This window comes from Ailuropoda melanoleuca, chromosome 12, assembly GCF_002007445.2.
Source record: "Ailuropoda melanoleuca isolate Jingjing chromosome 12, ASM200744v2, whole genome shotgun sequence".
In the NCBI taxonomy this organism is placed as follows: domain Eukaryota; kingdom Metazoa; phylum Chordata; class Mammalia; order Carnivora; family Ursidae; genus Ailuropoda; species Ailuropoda melanoleuca.
In genome coordinates, this window is record NC_048229.1 from 47992 (window position 1) to 70878 (window position 22887).

General features: G+C 40.9%; 1 protein-coding gene across 3 annotated transcripts in view; it reads right to left on the minus strand.

Annotated features, from left to right (window-relative positions):
• ZNF268 (zinc finger protein 268) overlaps window positions 1–22887 on the minus strand; it is a 35691-nt gene that overhangs the window by 7019 nt on the left and 5785 nt on the right. For 2 of the 3 annotated variants that reach the window (XM_011229812.3, XM_011229814.3), the window contains exons 2-4: window positions 11978–12178; window positions 1554–1680; window positions 1006–1101 (exon numbers count right to left, since the gene is read on the minus strand). In XM_011229812.3, the coding sequence (XP_011228114.2) occupies window positions 1006–1101; window positions 1554–1680; window positions 11978–11992 (238 nt within the window). In that variant the 5' untranslated portion in view covers window positions 11993–12178. Of the gene's footprint in view, window positions 1–1005; window positions 1102–1553; window positions 1681–11977; window positions 12179–17864; window positions 18457–22887 lie in introns of those variants that run through there. The other variant, XM_034637945.1, reaches the window with a different exon arrangement.

A 22887-nucleotide genomic window follows, 5' to 3' on the forward strand; every position in this document is an offset into this window, starting at 1 on the left:
TAAGATGTGTACATTTGGTTAACAAATAGAATGATCAAGAAATGAGATATTGGCCTTGTTTTGGGTAGGAACTGGGAATATGGAGGCCTTAAAAGACTTCTTTTTAGGGAGCCAGAATATTAACAGATTTCAGCAACACTAGTGAAGGAAACTGCATATAAGGGAAATTTACGCTGACTCTCCAGTGCCAAGAGAAAGAGCTAGAAGCAGAGCAGAATGAATAAACAATCAGAAAGGTGAGAAGAAAGCACGACGTAGCTATGGGGCAATGCGACAAACAATTCCAGTTTCTGAAGATAAGACAAAGGAGTAGCACATGCAGGGAAAATGCTGATGGACAACTGAACTTGGTAGCAAAGGCAGATGAAAGAGGGACGGGCTGTCAACTACCAAAAGAGAAAATCAGCTTAAATCTTCACAATGGATGTGTTTCAAGGTTACAATATATAAGAAAAGTAGTGATTATGAAAACTCCTTTTGGACTCAGAGGGAAGAACAAGAGAAGCCAGTAAAGCATGAAAAGAATAAGCACTCTGTCATGTAGTGTGTGAGTGAGTTCCATGGTGTGTCCCATGAGGAAGGGGGAGGGGAAGGGAAGGGCTCAAGAGAGGATGACTAATATCCAGGGGTATGGGAATGAGCTTAGAAGGGACAGTGATGACTTCTGGTACATTTAAAGGAGAAGGAAGGAGGTTGGGACTATGGTTGTTGACTATAAATGTAAGAGATTTAAAAATACAGTTAAAAAAAAAAAAGGAGAGTAGAAGGAAGAATGAAAGTCACATCAAGAGAGACACAGAGAAAAATCCTGTTTAACTGTGTAACAGAATGAGTCTACTCTCCTGGGAAAGTACGCAGGAAACGGAGAATGCCAGACAGAAAGAGATGAACTAAGACAGAATGGTTATGAATGAGACAAAAAGTACAAACATGAGGTGTACGTCACGTCAGAATTCACATCAGTCTGAATACGGAGGAGAAGATCTAACTATGCTCATCGCTCACCTGGAGGGGCTTGGCGTGGGATCTGGGCCTGCATCATCCACAGCTCTTCTCCTTGTTCCAACCTGAAGATGATGTCAGGTTTGCTGTCTTGATACCCTGTGAACGGAAAATCATAAACCACCTCGAGCCCTGAAGAAGGGGGAAGGTCGGCATAGAGGCAGCGCGATGAAGCTGCCCACAGCCCCATGGTCCCATGGCAAAGCGGAGACCAGCACGTTCTGATGCCACAGGGAGATTAAGAAAATCTGGCCCTTAGGGGCGCCTGGGTGGCACAGCGGTTAAGCGTCTGCCTTCGGCTCAGGGCGTGGTCCCGGNTCCGCTGTGAGCCTGCTTCTTCCTCTCCCACTCCCCCTGCTTGTGTTCCCTCTCTCGCTGGCTGTCTCTATCTCTGTCGAATAAATAAATAAAATCTTTAAAAAAAAAAAAAAAATCTGGCCCTTAAATATAAGTCCAAAATCACGAGGAACTTTACAAAAGCCAGCCAGCTTTCAGCAACCAAGCGGGGGAAGCCTGGAGACCACGCACTCCTGTCGGGGAGGGGCTCCTACCAAGGGACACCAGGTGGCTGTAGTTCTCCAGCATCACGCTCCTGTACAGGTGCTTCTGCGCAGGCTCCAGCAGCCGCCACTCCTCCCAGGTGAAGTCCACACACACATCCACAAACGACAACGGTCCCTGAAAGAGCATACTCTTAGTCTCAAATTCTTTACTGAGCTTCTGGGAAACAAGCTGCCTAGATGTCCACTGTTTACATTCTACTTTGTGAGAGAAGCAAAACTTTACTGAAAACACTCCATCAGTGTACAGTAAATCAGCCAGCCTTTCACACTCAACATGTGAGGACACCAGGTGCCAGATATTCAGCGAGATGCAGGTGATATAAACTTGAATGAAGGGACATCTGGGTGGTTCAGTCAGGTAAGTGTCCATCTCTTGATTTCAGCTCAGGTCATGATCTCAGGAGTTCTGGGATCAAGCCCCATGCTGGGCTCCACGCTCAGTGGGGAGTCTGCTTGAGGATTCTCTCTCCCTCTCCCTCTGCCTCTCCCCCTGCTCATGCTTTCTCTCTAATAAATAAAATAAATCCATAAAAAAAAAAAAGCTTGAATGAGGGGTGCCTGGGTAGCTTAGTCATTTAACCATCTGCCTTCGGCTCAGGTCATGATCCCAGGGTTCTAGGATCGAGTCCCACATCGGGCTCTCTGCTCAGCCGAAGTCTGCTTCTCCCTCTGCCCCTCTCCCCACTCGTGTGCATGTGCACTCTCTCTTTCTCACTCTCTCTCTCTCAAATAAATAAAATCTTAAAAAAAAAAAAACTTGAATGAAACACAATTCTGTCCGCAAGAAGTGTTCACTGCTGCACAGGAAAGCAAAGTTAAACATCTGCAAATGCAACTGGCAGTCAAAGAAGCTAAAACAAAAGAACATACAGAGTACAACAAGGGCACAAAGACGGAAGCAGCAATGCTACTCATTACAGATACATCTTTGATTGTTTAAACTATCCTAGGAACCATCAGCGCAGGGTAACCAACTGTCCCAGTGTACCCAGGACTAAGGGATTTCCCTAGACATGGGACCTTCAGTGCTAAAGGCAGGACAGCTACAGCCAAACAGGAATGGTTGTTCATCTTACTTCTGCAACACTTCCTTACCTCCAGGTGACAGGTATTCAAAAAGTGCCGGTGATATAAACAAGGATGAGAGACACTCATGCCCGAGAGAACCATTTAGCATTGCAGAAGAAAGCAAAGTTTAAATAAAACATGCAAATGCAATAGGAGATTAAAGAAGATAAGATGAATAAACAGAGTACAACAGGGGCAAAAAGGAAGCTAGCCGTACTACTTTGAAGTGTCAGGTTGAATCTGTAAAAGGGTACTGAGGGAGCGGCCACTGTGAGAGAAGACATGTTAAAACTTAAGTGGAAGGAAAGCACAAAAGCTCTAAGTAGTGGCCAATTTGTCGAGCAAATGATCTGAATAAGAAGATACACAGATGGCAAATAAGCATATGAAAGGTTCTCAACATCATGTATCATTAAAGAATTGCAAATTAATAATAACATACCATTACACACTTACTAGAATGGCTAATATAGAAATAGTAATAACAACACAAATTTCACGAAAGATGTGAAAATAAACATCCAAGAAGCTCAACAGAATCCAACAAAGACGAACTCAAAGAAATCCACACCAAGGCCTATTATAATCAAATTTTCCACAAAGACAAAGAAAGAATCTTGAAAGCATCCAAGAGAAACAATTTGTCACACACAAGGAATCCTCAGTAAGATATTAAGCAGACTTCTCATCAGAATCTTTGGAGGCCTGAAGGCAATGGACCCATATACTCAAAGAGCTAAAAGAAACAAAATTGTCAACCCAAACTCCTGTATCTGTCAAAACTGTCCTTCAAAAAGTTGGGAGGGGGGAATTAAAGACATTCCCAGAAAAACAAATGGGAGTTTATTACCACTAGACTTGCCTGAAAGAAATGCTCAAGGGAGTCTTGCAGCTTAAATAAAAGGACACTATCAAATAATTCAAAGCTGTATGAAGAAATAAAGATCTTAATAAAGGTAGATATATGGACAACTACAAAAGGTAATATTACTTTAACTTTGGTTTCAAACTCTACATTTTGTCTTCTACATAATTATAAGAGACTCATGCATTTAAAATAATTATTAGTTTCGGGGTGCCTGGGTGGCTTAGTCCATTAGGCATCTGTCTTCGGCTCAGGTCATGATCCCATGGTCCTGGGATCGAGCCCTGCATCAGCTCCCTGCTCAGCGGGGAGTCTGCTTCTCCCTCTGTCCCTCCACCTGGCTTGTACTCTCTTTCTCTCATAAATAAGTAAAATCTTTAATAGAAAAATTATTATTAGTTTGTGTTTAGGGGCACGAAATGTACAAAGATGTGATTTTGTGCATCAATAACCAAAAGGGGTGGGGACAGAGCTGTAAAGGAGCAGAATCTTTTGTATAGTAACAATATTAAGCTGGTATAATTTCAAATAAGAATACTATAACTTTAAGAAGTTAAACATAATCCCTATGATAACCACAAAGAAAATAGCTATATAATTTACACAAAAGTAAATGAGAAAGGAATTTAGATATTTAACTATAAAAAAAATTAAACACAAAAGAAGACAGTAATGTAGGGATCGAGGGACAAAAAAAGCTATAAAATATATGTGGAAACCAGATAGAATGAAAGAAGTAAGTATCTCCTTATCAGTAATTACTTTAAGTGTAAATTGATTAAACTCTCCAATCAGGGGCGCCTGGGTAGCGCAGTCGTTAAAGCGACTGCCTTCGGCTCAGGGCGTGATCCCGGGGTTCCGGGATCAAGTCCCACATCGGGCTCCTCAGCTGGGAGCCTGCTTCTTCCTCTCCCTCTCCCCTGCTGTGTTCCCTCTCTCGCTGGCTGTCTCTCTGTCACATAAATGAATAAAATCTTTAAAAAAAAAAAAAAAAAAAAACTCTCCAATCAAATACAGAGATTGGCAGAATGTCTCAAAAACCATAACCCAACTATAAGCTGTATGAAAGAGGCTCACTTTAGACCCAAAGATAAAAACAAAGACTGAAAGCAAAAGAATGGATAAAGATATTCCATGCAAATAGTAACCAAAAGACAGCAGGGAGGGTAATACCAGTATCAGACACAACAGAATTCAAATGAAAAAAGGTTATAAGAGGGGGCGCCTGGGTGGCTCAGCTTGTTAAGCATCGGCTTTCAGGACAGGTCATGATCCCGGAGTCCCAGGGTCGAGCCTTGAATCAGGATCCCTGCTCAGTGGGGAGTCTGCTTCTCCCTCTTCCCCTCACCCCACTCGTGTTCTCTCTCTCATGCCCTCACTCTCCCAAATAAATAAATAAAATCTTTAAGAAAAAAAAAGGTTATAAGAGACTAAAAGGAACATTATATATTATTAAAGGTTCAATACCACAAGAAGATATAACAATATATTATAAAGTTATACATGTAATAACAGATCATCAAATTATATGAAGCAAAGAAGACATAATTGAAGGGAGAAAGTTTTATAATGATAATTGGAAATGTCAATATCTCACTGTAATAATGGATAGAACAACTAGACAGAAGACAAAACAAAATACTTAAACAAAGCAACTAGATCTAACAGACATATGCAATATATTCTACCCGACAAAAGCATACAAATACTTTTCAAGTGCACAGGGGACATTGTACAGGATAGACTATGTGTTACCCCGCAAATTAAGTCCCAATAGATCTTAAAAAATAAAGATCAGGGCTCCTACATGGCTCAGTCAGTTAAGCATCTGACTCTTGATTTTGGTTTAGGTCATGATCTCAGGGTTGTGAGACTGAGCCTGTGTTGGGTCTGTGCTAGGCACAGAGCCTGCTTAAGATTCTCTCTCCCTCTCCCTCTGCCCCTCCCCCACCACTCATATGCGTTCACTCTCTCTCTAAAAAAAGATAAAGATCATACAAAGTATTTTCTCTGACCACACAGAATAAAGTTAGAAATCAATAACAGAAGGAAAAAAATTGAAAATTCACAAATTTGGGGAAATTAATCAACACACCTTAACCAATGGATCAAAAAAGAAGTCAAAAGATAAATTAGTGGGGCGCCTGGGTGGCACAGCGGTTAAGCGTCTGCCTTCGGCTCAGGGCGTGATCCCAGAGTTATGGGATCGAGCCCCACATCAGGCTCCTCTGCTATGAGCCTGCTTCTTCCTCTCCTACTCCCCCTGCTTGTGTTCCCTCTCTCGCTAGCTGTCTCTATCTCTGTCAAATAAATAAATAAAATCTTTAAAAAAAAAAAAAGATAAATTAGTAAATACTCAGAGATGAATGAAAACAAAACACAACATACCAAAATTCATAGGATGCAACAAAAGCAGTGTTGAGGGGAAAATTTACTAGATGGAATAAACAGTACACTAAAGGAAGCAAAAGAACAGATTAATGATCTGGAGGACAGAGTAATGGAAATCAATCAAGCTGAACAGAAGAGAGAAAAAAGATTAATGAAAAAAGAAAAAAGACTTAGGGAATTCAGGAACACCATCAACAGTAGTAACATTTGCATTACAAGGACCCTAGAAGGAGAACAGAGAGAAAAGGGCAGAAAATTTATTTGATGAAATAATAGCTGAAAACTTCCTGAATCTGGAGAAAGGAACAGAAATCCAGACCCAGGAGGCACAGAGAGCCCCAACAAAATCAACCCAAGGAGCTCCACACCAAGACACAGAGTACTTAAAATGGCAAAAAAAAAAAAAAAAAAAAAGTAGTGATAAAGAATTTTAAAGCAGCAAGAGAAAAGAAAGCAGTTACATACAAGGGAAACCCATAAGACTATGAGTTTATTTTTCAGCAGAAACTTTGCAGACAAGAAGAGAGTGCCATGATATATTCAAAATGTTGAAAGAAAAAAACCTGCAGCTAAGAATACTCTATCCAGCAAGGTTACCATTCAGAGAAGGAAAGATAAAGAGTTTTCCAAACAAAAGTTAAAGGAATTCATGACCACTAAACCAACCCTACAAGAAATATTTAAAGGGGACACTTTGGAAAGGAGGAAGCACAAAAGCAGTAAAAATAAGTATCTCCGTAAAAATCAGTCAAGTGATGGGGCGCCTGGGTGGCTCAGTCATTAAGCATCTGCCTTCCACTCAGGTCATGATCCTAGGGTCCTGGGATCGAGCCCCGCATCGGGCTCCCTGCTCAGTGGGAAGCCTGCTTCTCCCTCTCCCACTCCCCCTGCTGGTGTTCCCTCTCTTGCTGTATCTTTCTCTGTCCAATAAATAAAAAAAAAAAAATTAAAAACAAAATCAGTCAAGAGACTCACAAAATACAAGGATGTGAAGTATGACATCATAACCTAAAATGTGGGGACAGGGGCAGCAGGGAGGGAAGAATGGGTTCAAACTTAAGCGACCATCAACTTAATACAGACTGCCATATGCATAAGATGTTATATTGAAACCTAATGGTAACCACAAATCAAAAACCACTAATACGAAAAGAAAAATAAAGAGAAAGGAATCCAAGTATATCATTAAAGAAAATGAATAAAGCATGAGAGAAGAGAGCAAGAGAGGAAAAGAACAGAAAAGAACTACAAAACAACCATAAAACAAGTACCAAAATGATAAGTACAAACCTATCAATAATTACTTTCAATATAAACAGACTAAATGTTTGCATCAAAAGATATAGGGTGACGGAATGGATAAAAAAGCAAGACCCATCTATATGCTGCCTATAGGAGACTCATTTTTGACCTAAAGACACCTGCAGATTGATGACATGATACTCTGTATGGAAAACCCAAAAGAATCCACCCCCAAACTACTAGAAGTTATAGAGCAATTCAGTAATGTGGCAGATTACAAAATCAATACTCAGAAATCAGTTGCATTTCTACACATAAACAATGAGACTGAAGAAAGAGAAAATAGGGAATCCATTCCATTTACAAGAGCACCAAAAATCATGCGTTATCTTGGAATTAACTTACCCAGAGACGTAAAGGATCTATATTCTAGAAACTACAAATCACTCTTGAAAGACATTGAAGAAGACACAAAAAGATGGAAAAATATCCCATGCTCGTGGATCGGAAGAATTAACATAGTTAAAATGTCCATGCTACCCAGAGCAATCTACACTTTCAATGCCATCCCGATCAAAATACCAATGACATTTTTCAAAGAACTGGAACAAACAGCCCTTAAATTTGTGTGGAACCAGAAAGGGCCCTGAATTGCCAAGGAATTGTTGAAAAGGAAAAACAAAGCTGGGGGCATCACGTTGCCAGATTTCAAGCTATACTACAAAGCTGTGATCACAAAGACAGCATGGTACTGGCACAAAAACAGACACATAGACCAATGGAACAGAATAAAGAACCCAGAAATAGACCCTTGGCTCTTTGGGCAACTAATCTTTGACAAAGCAGGAGAAAACATCCAGTGGAAAAAAGACAGCCTCTTCAATAAATAGTGCTGGGAAAATTGGACAGCTACATGCAAAAGAATGAAATTTGACCACTCTCTCACACCATACACAAAGATAAACTCCAAATGGATGAAAGACCTCTATTGGAGACAGAAATCCATCAAAATCCTAGAGGAGAACACAGGCAGCAACTTCTATGACATCAGCCACAGCAACTTTTTTCATGACACATCTCCAAAGGCAAGAGAAACAAAAGAAAAATGAACTTGTGGGACTTCATCAAGATAAAAAGCTTCTGCACAGCCAAGGAAACAGTCAAAAAAATAAGAGGCAGTCCACGGAATGGGAGAAGATATTTGCGAATAACACTAAAGATAAAAGACTGGTATCCAAGATCTACAAAGAACTGCTCAAACTCAATACACGAGAAACAAATAAACAAATCATAAAATGGGCAGAAGATATGAACAGACACTTTTCCAATGAAGACATACAAATGGCTAACAGACACATGAAAAAATGTTCAAAATCATTAGCCATCAGGGAAATTCAAATCAAAACCACACTGAGACACCACCTTATGCCAGTTAGAAGGGCAAAAATGGACAAGGCAGGAAACAACAATTGTTGGAGAGGATGTGGAGAAAGGGGATCCCTCTTACATTTGTTGGTGGGAATGCAAGTTGGTACAGCCACTCTGGAAAACAGTGTGGAGGTCCCTTAAAAAGTTAAAAACTGAGCTACCCCATGACCCAGCAATTGCACTACTGGGTATTTACCCCAAAGATACAGACGTAGTGAAGAGAAGGGATATGCTCCCCAATGTTCATAGCAGCACTGTCCACAATAGCTAAATCGTGGAAGGAGCCGAGATGCCCTTCAACAGATGACTGGATTAAGAAGATGTGGTCCATATATACAATGGAATATTACTCAATCCTCAGAAAGAACAATTACCCAACATTCGCAGCAACATGGATGGGACTGGAGGAGACTATGCTAAGTGAAATAAGTCAAGCAGAGAAAGACAATTATCATATGGTTTCACTCATTTATGGAACATAAGAAATAGGAAGATTGGTAGGAGAAGGAAGGGAAGAATGAAGTGGGGGTAAACAGAAGGGGGAATGAATCATGAGAGACTATGGACTCTGGGAAACAAACTGAGGGCTTCAGAGAGGAGGGGGTGGGGGATTGGAATAGGCCAGTGATGGGTATTAAGGAGGGCATGTATTGCATGGGGCCCTGAATGTTACACGCAAAAAATGAATCATGGAACACTACATCAAAAACTAAGGGTATACTGTATGGTGACTAACATAACATAATAAAAAATTACTTATAAATAAATAAATAAATAAAAGTGACCGGGACCGGACTGGGTCCTCATCTCAACCATGCACTCACAGACGGACCTGCATTTGGTTTGTTCGCTTCTTACCCCTTGCTGTATCCTGTTTGTTGTGCGACTTTGTACTATGCTTTGCTCTGTGTGATGTGTCTGAAGCCACATTAAATGAAATGTCATTGAGTCTGAAATGTGAAGCTCAACCTGCTTCACAATTATGTTAAGCGTGTTTTATAACTGAATAAACCTGACACCTTCATCGTATGCTCATGACAGCAATGGAACGGAATGAAGAGTTAGGAAAACCAAACCACACTTATGGGCACCTGACCCAAGGCAAACATGGCACCGCAGAGCCAGAGGTAGAAATCAAGCACTTCACTGGGACCGGGACAACTGGACAGCTCTGTGAAAAAAATAAATCTTGGCTCTTACCCACACCAAACATAAAAATTCATTCTAGATATATTATAAATCTAAATGTGAAAGATAAATAACAACAAAAAAAAAATGTCTTCATGAGCTTCAGGTAAGAAAAAAGTACTTAAATTGGACACAAAAAGCACATGCGATAAAAAAATTTATGAATTAGAGAAAGTTAAAATTAGAAATATCTGTTCAAAAGACAGCATTAACAGAATGAAAAGGGAAGCAAAAAAAATTAGTTAACGCTATTCATACTGAAATATTTAGAGAAGGTGTGATGATATTTGAAATGTATTAAGAAATACACCAAAAATAAGATGGGTTAATGGATGCATAGACAGAGAGACAAAGACAGATGATGTGATAAAGCAAGTATAGTAAAATGTTAATGGTAAAATCTGGGTGATGGGTACACAGAGGTTCGCTAAAATCCTTTCAACTTTGCCCTCTGTTTGAAAATTTTTGTAACACAGTATTAGAAATAGAAGAACCCCAAGTAAAATCTGAATATGGGTTTGGTATCAAGTTAGTTTTAAACTTTCATGTGCATGAATCACTGAATCTTGTTAAAATGAAGAGTTGATTATAACAGGATTAAGGTGGGACATGATATTCTGCATTCTAACAAGCTTCCAGAACATAAAAAAATTCATTTAAACCAATAAGAAAAACACAGAAAAACCAAAGGAAACAAAATGTCAAATAAACATGACAAAAGATACTTGATGAGGGAACAGAAGGCAAGCCAAGGACAAAGCAGAAACTGACACCCTGCAACCCCCCCCACCCCGCCATGGGATGTATGTGACATTCCTCAGGCACCCCGGCCGCCCAAAAGCTAAGGAAAAGAAAAACAGATGGTTAACTAACAGATGACAGTCCTGCAAGACCTGAGTCTCCCTCAGTTTACACGTGTCCTAGTGATTTATAAGGAAGAAGCTTTCTTATCAATAGCCTAACTTCCAGAGACCCATAATTCAGTTTCCTGGAGCCCTAACATTACCATCCCCTCCATAAAATTGAGGGAGGCTGAGGCAGAAGGAAATGTAAATAAAATGGAATTTCTTTTAAACCTGCAGCCCACTGACAAGGACACGTGATCATTCCTCCGGGAGACTCCCAACGGTCTTCACATTGGTGCCTCATTAGAGGGAGGACAGCCTTGGCTTGACCATAACCAGATATCCAGTATCCTGTGAGTCTTCTTTCACATATGAAAGTGCTTTCTCAACCTCCCCTTTTCCTCACCTCCCCCAACCCCATGGTATATAATCAGCCCCCCTCACAACCCTGGGGCAGCAGCTCTTTCTGCCCACGGGTCCTGTCCCCGTGCTTTGCACCAAAGATGCCTCAAGAATTCTTTCTTGGTTGTCGGCTCCGGACTCCACCCTCACTGAACCTCACCTGTATTCCACAACCTCATCAGTACTCATCCTCTTTAGCTAGCAGGAAATGCAAATTAAACCCATAAAGAGACATCACCATACCACCACCAGAATGACTCAAATTCAAAAGACTAACAACAGAAATTGTTGGCCAAGAATGTGAAGCAAGTGGAACACTCAAACACTGCTCTCCTAGCATGAGCTGATAAATATAAGAGCATGGGTATTTAACGAAACAAGTGCTTACTGAAAAATATAAACAATATAGCAAGATACATGTGCCACACCTGGGGGCTCAATTGGTTAAGTGTCTGCCTTTGGCTCAGGTCATGATCCCAGGGTCCTGCGATGGAGCCCCAGACTGGGCTCCCTGCTCAGTGGGGAGCCTGCTTTTCCCTCTCCTGCTCCCCCTGCTTGTGCTCTCTCTCTGTCTCTCTGACAAATAAATAAAGAAAATCTTAAAAAAAATAAAAAAGATACATGTGCCACACCATTAACATAAATTAAAAATACATACACAGCAATAACAATACATATTTTGTGAACACATATAAACAAAAGAAATCCATAAAGAACAAAGTAATTTTCGGGGGGTGGGGAAGGATATTGAAATTGACTACAGGGAAATCAGAAAATATGTAAATAAAGATAGATAGGGACCTAACACAGACCAGTGATGATAAACAGACTATGAACTGAAAAGTGATTAACTTAACCCTTTGACCTAAGGATCCCCATCCCTCTCCCCACCAAAAGACAGAGAGAGAGAGAGAGAGAGAGAGAGAGAGAGAGAGAGAAAGTACTGAAGAAAAGAAGCAGGAATAAACAAGCAAACAACTCACCCGAGACTGGGTCATTTTTGGCTGCTCCTGGGAAATAAACAGCCACTCTAGAACCTGCTCTGTCCTGTGATTCTTGTGTCTTTGCCAGGGTCCTCCAGGAAGAGGCCTGTGGTTAGGGGTCCCTTGACCCAGGATGGATTCCTGACCTTGCAGCTCTCTGGCTCTGTTGCATGAACTCTCTTGTTCCTGGAGAGGTGGAACCTGTGGACACAAGAGCAAATTCGCTTTAATGACCAGAATTCCACTAGATTTATAATGAGCCAGACTGAGTTAGAATTTCTTCCCTCACTATTTAGATGTCCAGCAACAATTCACTTACTCAGTTTCACGGAGTCTTACTTTTTGCTGCGGTGAAAACATTGGGAGTAGGGTGGCATCAGGTAGCAGTGCAGTTTTTTAATCTTCCAAGAACTTGCAATGAATGCAAACCAGACCAACCACAACGGTACAAGAAAAAAGCCCATAGATATCTACACCAAACCAACACAGTCTAGGTGACACGGTCTCCTTACAAACATCAAGATATATGCAGAGGTGACCCCAGAGCAGGCGAAAGATCGCAGGAGAGAAGAGTGAGGTGAGCAATGAGGGAAGATTCTGACGGGCCACACACTGCAGATCCCCAAAGTCACCAATAATGTGTGCCCCCAACGGGAGAACAATCCCAAAGTCACTAAGTGACCTGACAGCACTGTGGCCACCTAAGAACAGGGAATCAGAAAATAACTCACAAACAGTCCTTTCCAGACACAAAGATCTTTGCTCTGAGGGAAAAGTGCTAAAAATAATGCCCCAATCGCTCAGCACAGAAGATTAAGGTACTGAGAGGAATGAGAGAGAGATAGAGAGAAAGAGATAGGAGAGGGGAGGGGAGAGAAAAAGAGAAAAGGGAGGAGGAGGGGAGAAGAGAGGAGAGATCCAGACAACTAGAGGGAAAGGACAGAAAAGGGAGAAAGGCTACTAGACAGTAAGAGGGAAGCATTCACATCTTATTCCAGTGAGAGAAATACATTAGAAGACAAGGCATGTTGAACTCTATCTAGGAAGCACAGGGCTACAGGCAGAAACAAGGGCTTCCTGACAAGGCTTAGCACTTAGCTGTGAGTTTGCTTCTATCTCCAAAAGAATCACTGAGATGATGAACTAGGAACAGTATAAATGGTGACTTCTGCAGGAGGGAAAGAACAGGGCAGAAGGGATGGAAGCAAGTCAGTTTCTACGTTTGAATCATGTATAAATATCTTACATGATCAAAAAGAGGAAGGGCAATCCCTCAAGTTGCAAATAAATGTCAGCAAATATATACATTTAACAAATTGGAAACAAAACTACAAGAGAATAATTTTTTTAACTGATCTTTGGATAAAATGAGCTACAAAGACATACTGAACTTCATTCAGTATCCTTGTTAGTGAAAACAAATTATAATTTTAAAACCATTTTCTGTACACCATGGGATAGGACAGTTATATTACTACTATTAAGAACCAAGATATCTGGATTTAACAGATATATCCATAGCATTCCATCATAAAACAACAGAATACACATTCTTTTCAAATATACATGGAACATTCTCCAGAAGAGAACACATATTAGGCCACAAAACAAATTTCAATAAATTCAAAAAGACTGAAGTCATTCCATGCATCTTTTCTGACCACAATGCTATGAAAAATCAACCACAAGAAAAAGATCTGGAAAAAAACACAAATACATGGAGGTTAAATAACATACTACCAAACAATGAACATGTCATCCAAGAAACAAGAAAGAAAATCAAGAAAATACATGGAGAAAAATGAAAATGAAAACACAACAGTCCAAAAAATCTCTGGGACGATCATAGCAATACAGGCCACTTCAAGAAACAAGAAAAGTCTCAAACAACCAACCATACACCTAAAAGAACTAGAAAAAGAACAAGCAAAACCCAAAACCAGTAGAAGGAATGAAATAATAAAGACTAGAACTGAAATAAATGAACTAGAGACTAAAACAAACAAACAACAGAACAGATCAATGAATCCAGGAGTTGGTTCTTTGAAAAGATCAACAAAATTGATAAACTTTTAGCAGACTCATCGAGAGAGAGAGAGAGGACTCAAATAAACAAAATTAGAAAAGAAAGGAGAAGTAACTAATACCACAGAAATACAAAGGATTATAAGAGAATATTATGAAAGATTATACGTCAACAAATTGGACAACCTAGAAGAAATGGATAAATTCCTAGAGACATATAACCTCCCAAAACCGAATCAGGAAGAAACAGAGAATTTGAACAGACTGATTATCAGTGATGACATTGAATCAGTAGTCAAAAAACTCCCAACAAACGAAAGTCCAGGACCAGACAGCTTCACAGGTCAGTCCAACCAACATTTAAAGAAGAGTTAATATCTACTCTTCTCAAACTATTTCAAAAAATGAAGAAGGAAAACTTCCAAATTCATTCTATGAGGCCTGCATTACCCTGATCCCAAAACCAAATAAAGACACTACAAATAACAGGAACTACAGGCCAGTATCTCTGATGAACACAGATGCAAAAATCCTCACCAAAATATCAGCAAACCAAATCCAACAATACCTTAAAAAAATCATTCACTATGATCAAGTGGGATTTATTCCGGGGTTGCAAGGGTGGTTCAATATTCACAAACCAATCCTCAATCAGCATGATAGATCACATCAACAACAGAAAGAATAAAAACCATATGATCATTTCCATAGATGTGGACAAAGTACTCCACAGAGTAAAACATCCATTCATGATAAAAATCCATCCACAAAGTAGGCTTAGAGGGAACATACCTCAACATAATAAAGCCATACATGAAAAACCCACAGCTAACATCATCCTCAATGGGGAAAAACAGAGAGCTTTCCCCTAAGATCGGGAACAAGCGTGCCCGCCCTCACCGCTTTTATTCAACACAGTACCAAAGCCTTACCCACAGCAGACAGGCAAGAAAAAGGAATAAAAGGCATCCAGATTGGTAAGGAAAAAGTAAAACTTTCACTATTTGCAGATGACATGATACAATATACAGAAAACTCTAAAGATGCCACCAGAAAACTGCTAGAACTGATAAATGAATTCAGCAAGGTTGCAGCATACAAAATCAATGTACAGAAATCCGTTGCGTTTCTACACACTAATAATAAAGCAGCAGAAAGAGAAATTAAGAAAACAAACCATTTACAATTGCACCAAAAATAATTTAAAAAATACCTAGGAATAAACTTAACAAAGGAGGTGAAAACCTTGTACTCTGTAAACCATAAAACACCGATGAAAGAAATGAAGATGACACAACTGAAAAAGTATTCCATGCTCATGTATTGGAAGAACAAATACTGCTGACATGTCCATACTACCCAAAACACTCTACAGATCTAATGCAATCTCAATCAACATACCAACAGCATTTTTCACAGACCTAGAACAAATAATCCTACAATTTGTACAGAAACACAAAAGACTCCAAATAGCCAGTCTTGAAAAAGAAAAACAAAGCTGCGAGTACCACAATTCCAGATTTCAAGTTCTACTACAAAGCTTTAGTAATCAAAATGTGTGGCACTGGCACAAAAAACAGACACAGAGATCAACAGAAAAGGATAGAAAGCCCAAAAACAAACCCAAGATTATATGGTCAATTAATCTCCAACAAAAGAGGCAAGAATATGCCATGGGGAAAAAGACACTCTTCAATAAATGGTGTTGGGAAAACTGGACAGCAACATGCAAAAGAATCAAACTGGAGCACTTCCTTACACCATACCCAAAAATAAACTCAAAATGGATGAAAGACCTAAATGTGAGACCTGAAACCATAAAAATCCTAGAAGAGAACACAGGCAGTAATTTCTCTAACATCAGCCATAGCAACTTTTTTCTAATATGTCTCTCGAAGCAAGGAAAACAAAAGCAAAAATAAAATACTGGGACTTCATCAAAATAAAAAGCTTCTGCCCAGTGAAGGAAACAATCACCAAAACTAAAAGACAACCTATGGAATGGGACAAGATATTTGCAAATGACATAGCCAGTAAAGGGTTAGTACCCAAAATATATAAAGAACTGATAAAACTCAACACCCAAAAACCAAATAATCAAAAAACAACAACAACAACAACAACAACAAACGGGGGAGGAGGGTGGCAGAAGACATGAACAGACATTTTTCCAAAGACAACATCCGGATGGCGAACAGACACATGAAAAGACGCTCAACACCACTCAGCATCAGGGAAACGGAGATCAAAACCACAATGAGACAGCACCTCTCGCCAGTCAGAACAGCTCACATCAACAAGACAAGAAACAGCAGGTGTTGGTGAGGATGTGGAGAAAGGGGAGCCCTTGTGCACTGTTGCTGGGAGTGCAAACCGGTGCAGCTGCTCTGGAAAACAGTGTGGAGGGTCCTCAAAAACTGAAAATAGAATTACCCTATGATCCAGTAATTACACTACTAGGTATCTACCCAAAGAATACAAAAACACTAATTTGAAAGGATACATGCATCGCTAAGTTTATAGCAGCATTATCTACAATGGTCAAAATATGGAAACAGCCCAAGTGTCCATTGATTGATGAAGGGATAAAGAAGATGTGGTGTATGGGCACCTGGGTGGCTCAGTCGGTTGAGCGTCTGCCTTCAGCTTAGGTCATGGTTCCAGAGTCCTGGGATCAAGCCCGCATCAGGCTCCATGCTCAGTGAGGAAGTCTGCCTCTCCCTCTCCATCTGCCTCTCTCCTCTGCTCATGCTCTCTCTCACTCTCTCTCTCTCAAATAAATAAAATCTTAAAAAAAAAAAAAAGATGTGTTGTATGTACACACACACACACACACACACACACACACACACAGAGGAATATTACTGAGCCATTAAAAAGAATGAAATCTTGCCATTTGCAAAAACATGGACAGAGCTCAAGAGTATTACGCTAAGTGAAATAAGTCAGTCAGAGAAAGAAAAATACCACGATTTCTCACATATGTGGAATTTAAGAAACAAAACAAAGGAAGAAAAAAAAAGAGACAAGCCAAGAAAGCGACTCTTAACTACAGAGAACAAACACATGGTTAACAGAGGGGAGGAGTGAACCTGGGGCAGGGGATTAGGCCTACACTTACCCCGAGGAGCACGGAGTGATGTGTGCAAGTGTTGACTCGCTACACTGCACACCCGAAACTAACACAACACTGCATGTTAACTACACTGGAATTAAAATAAACAACTTCATAAGATAGAGACAAGATACCTAGCACATGACAAAAAAGATGGAACAGTAAGTTAAGCACTTGTACACAAACGTGCGTAACAGTATTTCATCATTGGAAACAACCTAAACGTCCATCAATGGATGAACGGATATCCACGAAAGGCTCTTCAACCGTATAAAGGAACTAAGTACTGATAAATGCTGCCACATGGATGAACTTTCCTAGTAGAAGTGCCCAACAATTAGCTTCTTTTGACTGTAATTTAAGTGCCTGACAGCAAGCTTTTCATTGTCAAAGCATCCATTTTGAAGACATTCACCTTGGACCAACACATTGCCAGCTCCAGGAACAGGCAAAGAACCAGGCTGCCCCTGCCAATGAAGCCCCCCTTTTGGAAAGCCCTGGGTGACCGAGATAACTGCTCGCTTGAGTGACCCTGGTTTTCCCTTTCTGTGCTCTAATTCCCGCCCTTATATTTTAAATTCACCAATAAACAGCAAACCTGCAAAACACAAGGCACTCCACCCTCAACCCCAATACAGGCAGAACCCAGGGCTGAGTGCACACTTTCCCTCTCCATGACCTTGCTGTGTGGCTGACCACGTAGCCTCCAGGACTTGTGAGTTATGGACCTTGTTTTTCCAACGTTACCTGACGGTTGTTGCCCAAGTGTGTCTTGCAATCCTAGGAAGAACCTCAAACACCAGTCCAGCCACAACTCTGACCGCCGTCAGGGAAATGTCGGGATGCTCACCACATGGGCCCAGGTGAGTGCCCAGGACTTCCTAGTCGCTAGCATCACTACTGACAGGCAGAAACCAACGCAGAGCAACCCTTCAAAATATCACGCCGAAAGACGCCAGAGTTAAAAGACCACATACGGTATAACTCTATGAAATTGGTAAATCCATAAAAACACAAAGTAGATTAATGGTTGCCAAGGAAAAGGGGAAAGAGGGCATAGGGAGGGACTGCACATAGGGACAGAGTTTCTCAGTGGAGTGATGATAATGTTCTAGAATTAGTGATGATATGTGTACAACTCTAAATACTAAAGACGACTGAATTGTACATTTTAAGAGTGAATTTTACGGTACATAAATTATGCCACAATGAAACTTTTATAAAAAGAGAGTATTTAACTTCAATGACTTTTATTAAACTGATGGCTTTGTGGGAATCATTTTTTTTTCTGAACCTTAAAAAGTCTAAATGAATTAAAACAATTGAAGTGGGGGCGCCTGGGTGGCGCAGTCGTTAAGCGTCTGCCTTCGGCTCAGGGCGTGATCCCGGCGTTATGCGATCGAGCCCCACATCGGGCTCCTCCACTATGAGCCTGCTTCTTCCTCTCCCACTCCCCCTGCTTGTGTTCCCTCTCTCGCTGGCTGTCTATCTCTGCCAAATAAGTAAATAAAAAATCTTTAAAAAAACAAAACAATTGAATACAAAGTACATTCCATCACCACAACAGACTTGAACTAAAAATAAGTACCAGCAGATATCTTTCACACCCCAAATACTTAGGTTGCTTTCTTCATATACATTTTATGGTTATTCATACCACTAAGGGAACTGACAGGACTAAAAAGAAGGGGCATTCACTCAGTAATTGCATTAAGCCAAAATTGAGCGCCCAACACAAAGAACAAGCCATGGCCTCAACCTGCTTTCAGCTTCTACACGTTCCGTCACCTCCTGGAGACACTGAATGGAAGCTTGCTTGCGGGAATCACCTCCGTCCGGGCTGACATTTATGCTGCTTCAGATATTCCGTGTGATCCTTGGAGGCCACCTCCAACTCCCAGGCACCCACTGCCCTTCCTGCACGGCTCCTATGCTTGGGATCATACCATATACTGTGTCTGGCTTGTTTCGCTTAGCAGAATGCCTTTGAGGGTCACTCTAGTTACAGCACAGACCACTCCAGTCCCCTGTGCTGCTGAGCAGTACTGCGTTTTGGCTATACATTCACCAGTTAATCAGCACTTACAGCTCTGAGCTACTAAGAATAATCTTGCCATGGACACACACATACAAGCCATCTTTTCCTCTGTCTTGGATAAATTTCTAGAGGTCAAATGGCTGCACTGTATGGTACATTTATATATCATTTTTTAAAGAAATTACCAAAATCTTTTCAAATGACTATACCACTTTATAGTCCCACCATCAGTCTCTAAAGGGCCCCATTTCTCTACTTTCACTGTCTGCCTTTCTGCTTAAAGCCATTCCATTGGGTACAGAGTGGTGCCTCGTTATGATGAAATCTGTATTTCCCTAATGACTAAGGATGGTAAGCATCTTTCATGTGCTTATTTGCCATCTATAGGTCTTCTCTGGTGAAGTGTCTGTTTCAGTCCTTTGCCCATTTTTAAACTGGGTTGTCTTCAAACCGAGTTATAAGTGTTCTTTATATGTTCTGACTACATTCCTGTATTAGATGCAGGATTTGAAAATATGGACTCTGAGAAACAAACTGAGGGCTTCAGAGGGGAGGGGGTGGGGGAATGGGATAGACTGGTGATGGGTAGTAAGGAGGGCATGTATTGCATGGAGCACTGGGTGTTATACACAACTAATGAATCATGGAACTTTACATCAAAAACTAGGGATGTACTGTCTGGTGACTAACATAATATAATAAAAAAATTATTAAAAAAATAAACAGACAAACTTAAAAAAAATGAAAATATTACCTCAAAGTCTATGACTTGTCTTTTCATTTTCTGAATGAAATGACTTCAAAGTGAAAAAGGTTTTATTTTGATGTAATAGTCCAATTTATAACTTCAAAAGCAGAATCTACATATAAGCTTTCTCCTTTTTTGGAGACTGTGGTATTGGAGGTATATCTAAGACCTTTGGCCTAAGCCAAGGTCACGAATATTTTCCTGTGTGTTTTCTTCCAGAAGTGTTATAGCTTTAGCTCTTACGTTTAAGTCTATCTTTCACTTTGAGTTCATTTTCTTATACTGTGTGAGGTAAGAGTCAAAGTTCATCTTTTTAAAAAATTTTAATTTTGGTAAAATACACATTACACAAAACTTATCTTAAGCATTTTTAAATATACAGTTCAGTGGAATTAAGTACATTCACAGCATTATAGCATCATAACCACCGTCTATCTTGGAAGCCTTTTCATCTGTAAAATGGAAACTGCACCCTCTGAACAGCAACCCCCACTCTCCCCTCCCCTCCCCATCTCTAACAACCGTCACTCTACGGTCTAGGACTCTGAAAAGTCTGAGAAACTCGTATCAGTAGAGTTTTGTGACTAGCTCACTGCACTACAGATAACGTCCTCAAGGTTCATCCATGCTGCGGCACGTGTTGGAATTTCTTTTTAAGGCTGAATCACATTTCGTGCATCTCTGCGTCAGCGCACAGACACACAGACATTTTGTTTATCCATTCATCTTTCGGTGAACACTTGGGTTACTTCCACCAAAAGGAGAGTAATTAGGAATTTTAGAAAAGTGAAAACTCTGTAATTTGAATTGGAAATACCAATATGAACTATACTTTTCTTCCTTTCCAAAGATTCCTAGGTCTGCCTAGTGAACCAGCCTAGAAGCAATGACATTCCAGTCTCAATTGTGGTCTCTGAGCACATTAACCTACTAAAAGGTATCAGGTTTCCAGGAGGAAAGGTTGATTCCAGGTTTGGGATGGGAAATACTCAGATGAACCTAGAATACCTTGTTGGGCCCAAAAGCAAGGAAGCCAGGAAGCCAGCGAAGACTAACAGAGTCATTTCAAAAGAGCTCAGGACCAGGGCGCCTGGGTGGCTCAGTCGTTAAGCATCTGCCTTCGGCTCAGGGCCTGATCCCGGGGTCCTGGGATCGAGCCCCACAGCGGGCTCCCTGCTCTGATGGGAGCCTGCTTCTTCCTCTCCCACTCCCCCTGCTTGTGTTCCCTCTCTCACTGGCTGTCTCTCTCTCCGTCAAATAAATAAATAAAATCTTAAAAAAAAAATGTTAACGCAATAAACAGTGTGTATAATTCCCAAACCTCTGTAGAGAGAAAAAAGAATAGAGAAGAAGAAAAAACAAAAACAAACAAAACCCCAGATCAAGTAAGCAGAAAGCACACAGTAAGATGACAGATATAAATCCAGACGTATCAGTAATTATTACATCAATCATAAACAAAGTGTCCCACTTAAAATAAAAGGATTGACAGACTGATTAAAAACAAACTTATGCTGGGGCGCCTGGGTGGCACAGTGGTTAAGCGTATGCCTTCGGCTCAGGGCGTGATCCCGGCGTTATGGGATCGAGCCCCACATCAGGCTCCTCTGCTGGGAGCCTGCTTCTTCCTCTCCCACTCCCCCTGCTTGTGTTCCCTCTCTCGCTGGCTGTCTCTATCTCTGTCAAATAAATAAATAAAATCTTTAAAAAAAACCAACAAACTTATGCTGTTTAAAAAAGACACATCTAAAATATAAAGACAGACGGGGCGGCTGGGGGGCTCAGTTGGTTAAGACTGCCTTCAGCTCAGGTCATGATCCCGGAGTCCCAGGATCAGATCCCACATTGGGCTCCCCGCTCAGTGGGGAGTCTGCTTCTCCCTCGGACCCTCTCCCCTCTCCCCTCTCATGCTCTCTCTCACTCTCTCTCTCAAATTAAAAAAAAAAAAAAAAAGTTAAAATATAAAGACAGAAAAGATACAAAAGCTAAAGACAAAGATAAAACAAGCAATTAACCAAAAGCAAGCTCCAACAGCTATATGAACATGAAATAGACTTTAAGGCAAAAAAGAATCCCTGGAAATTAAAGGTGACTACACAATCATTAAAAGCTCAGCTTATCAGGAAAATGTAATTTTAAACTTGTTTGGAGAGGACAAGTAGCCTGCTCAGAGTCAGCCACAGAGGGGTGGCTGAAATGCAAACTAGCCACCAAGTGACATTTCCTCTCCTCTCCAAGCTGCTGACAGCTAAGGGCAGAGCCAATGGGGTCTCCCTCTCCCTGGGTTCCAGGCCCTCCCCGACACTGCACAAGCAGCTCCTTCTGGCTAGAGCCTCACTGTCCCTTCCCTTCATACAGCTAGTTCTACGGATCCTTTGAAAATATAAGGTGTTAAACATCATTTCCTGGGCTTCCTTCTGCCTCAGCTCCAATCCCATGGCTGTCTGTACTGCTACTCTATTCCCTTCTCTGAACCTCCTGGAAGATGTGAGAGGCTGGGGCCAGGGCTGTCTCTGACCTGTGTATCCTCAGTGCCAAATCAGTACCTGGAATATATGAACAAGTGTTTAGTGAGGGATGTTAATTTTTTTTTAAAGATTTTATCTATTTATTTGACAGAGAGAGAGAGGCAGCAAGAGAGGAAACACAAGGATGGGGAGTGGGAGAGGGAGAAGCAGGCCTCCCGCTGAGCAGGGAGCCTGATGAGGGGCTCGATCCCAGAACGCTAGGACCATGACCTGAGCCGAAGGTAGACACTTAATGACTGAGCCACCCAGGTGCCCCAGGATGTTAATTTTGAACAAGTAATTAATGAATGAATACTGCCACATTTTAACCTTTAACTCTCCAAGACGATCAGTTTGGGAAAAGCTACAGACATACAATACGGTATGCACAGGACACCAGCCAAGCTTTCTCAGAAAGGCCTCTTTCTAGCAGAATTCCCTTCCCTCCCCCATGCTCCAGCTCACATCAGTTTTGAA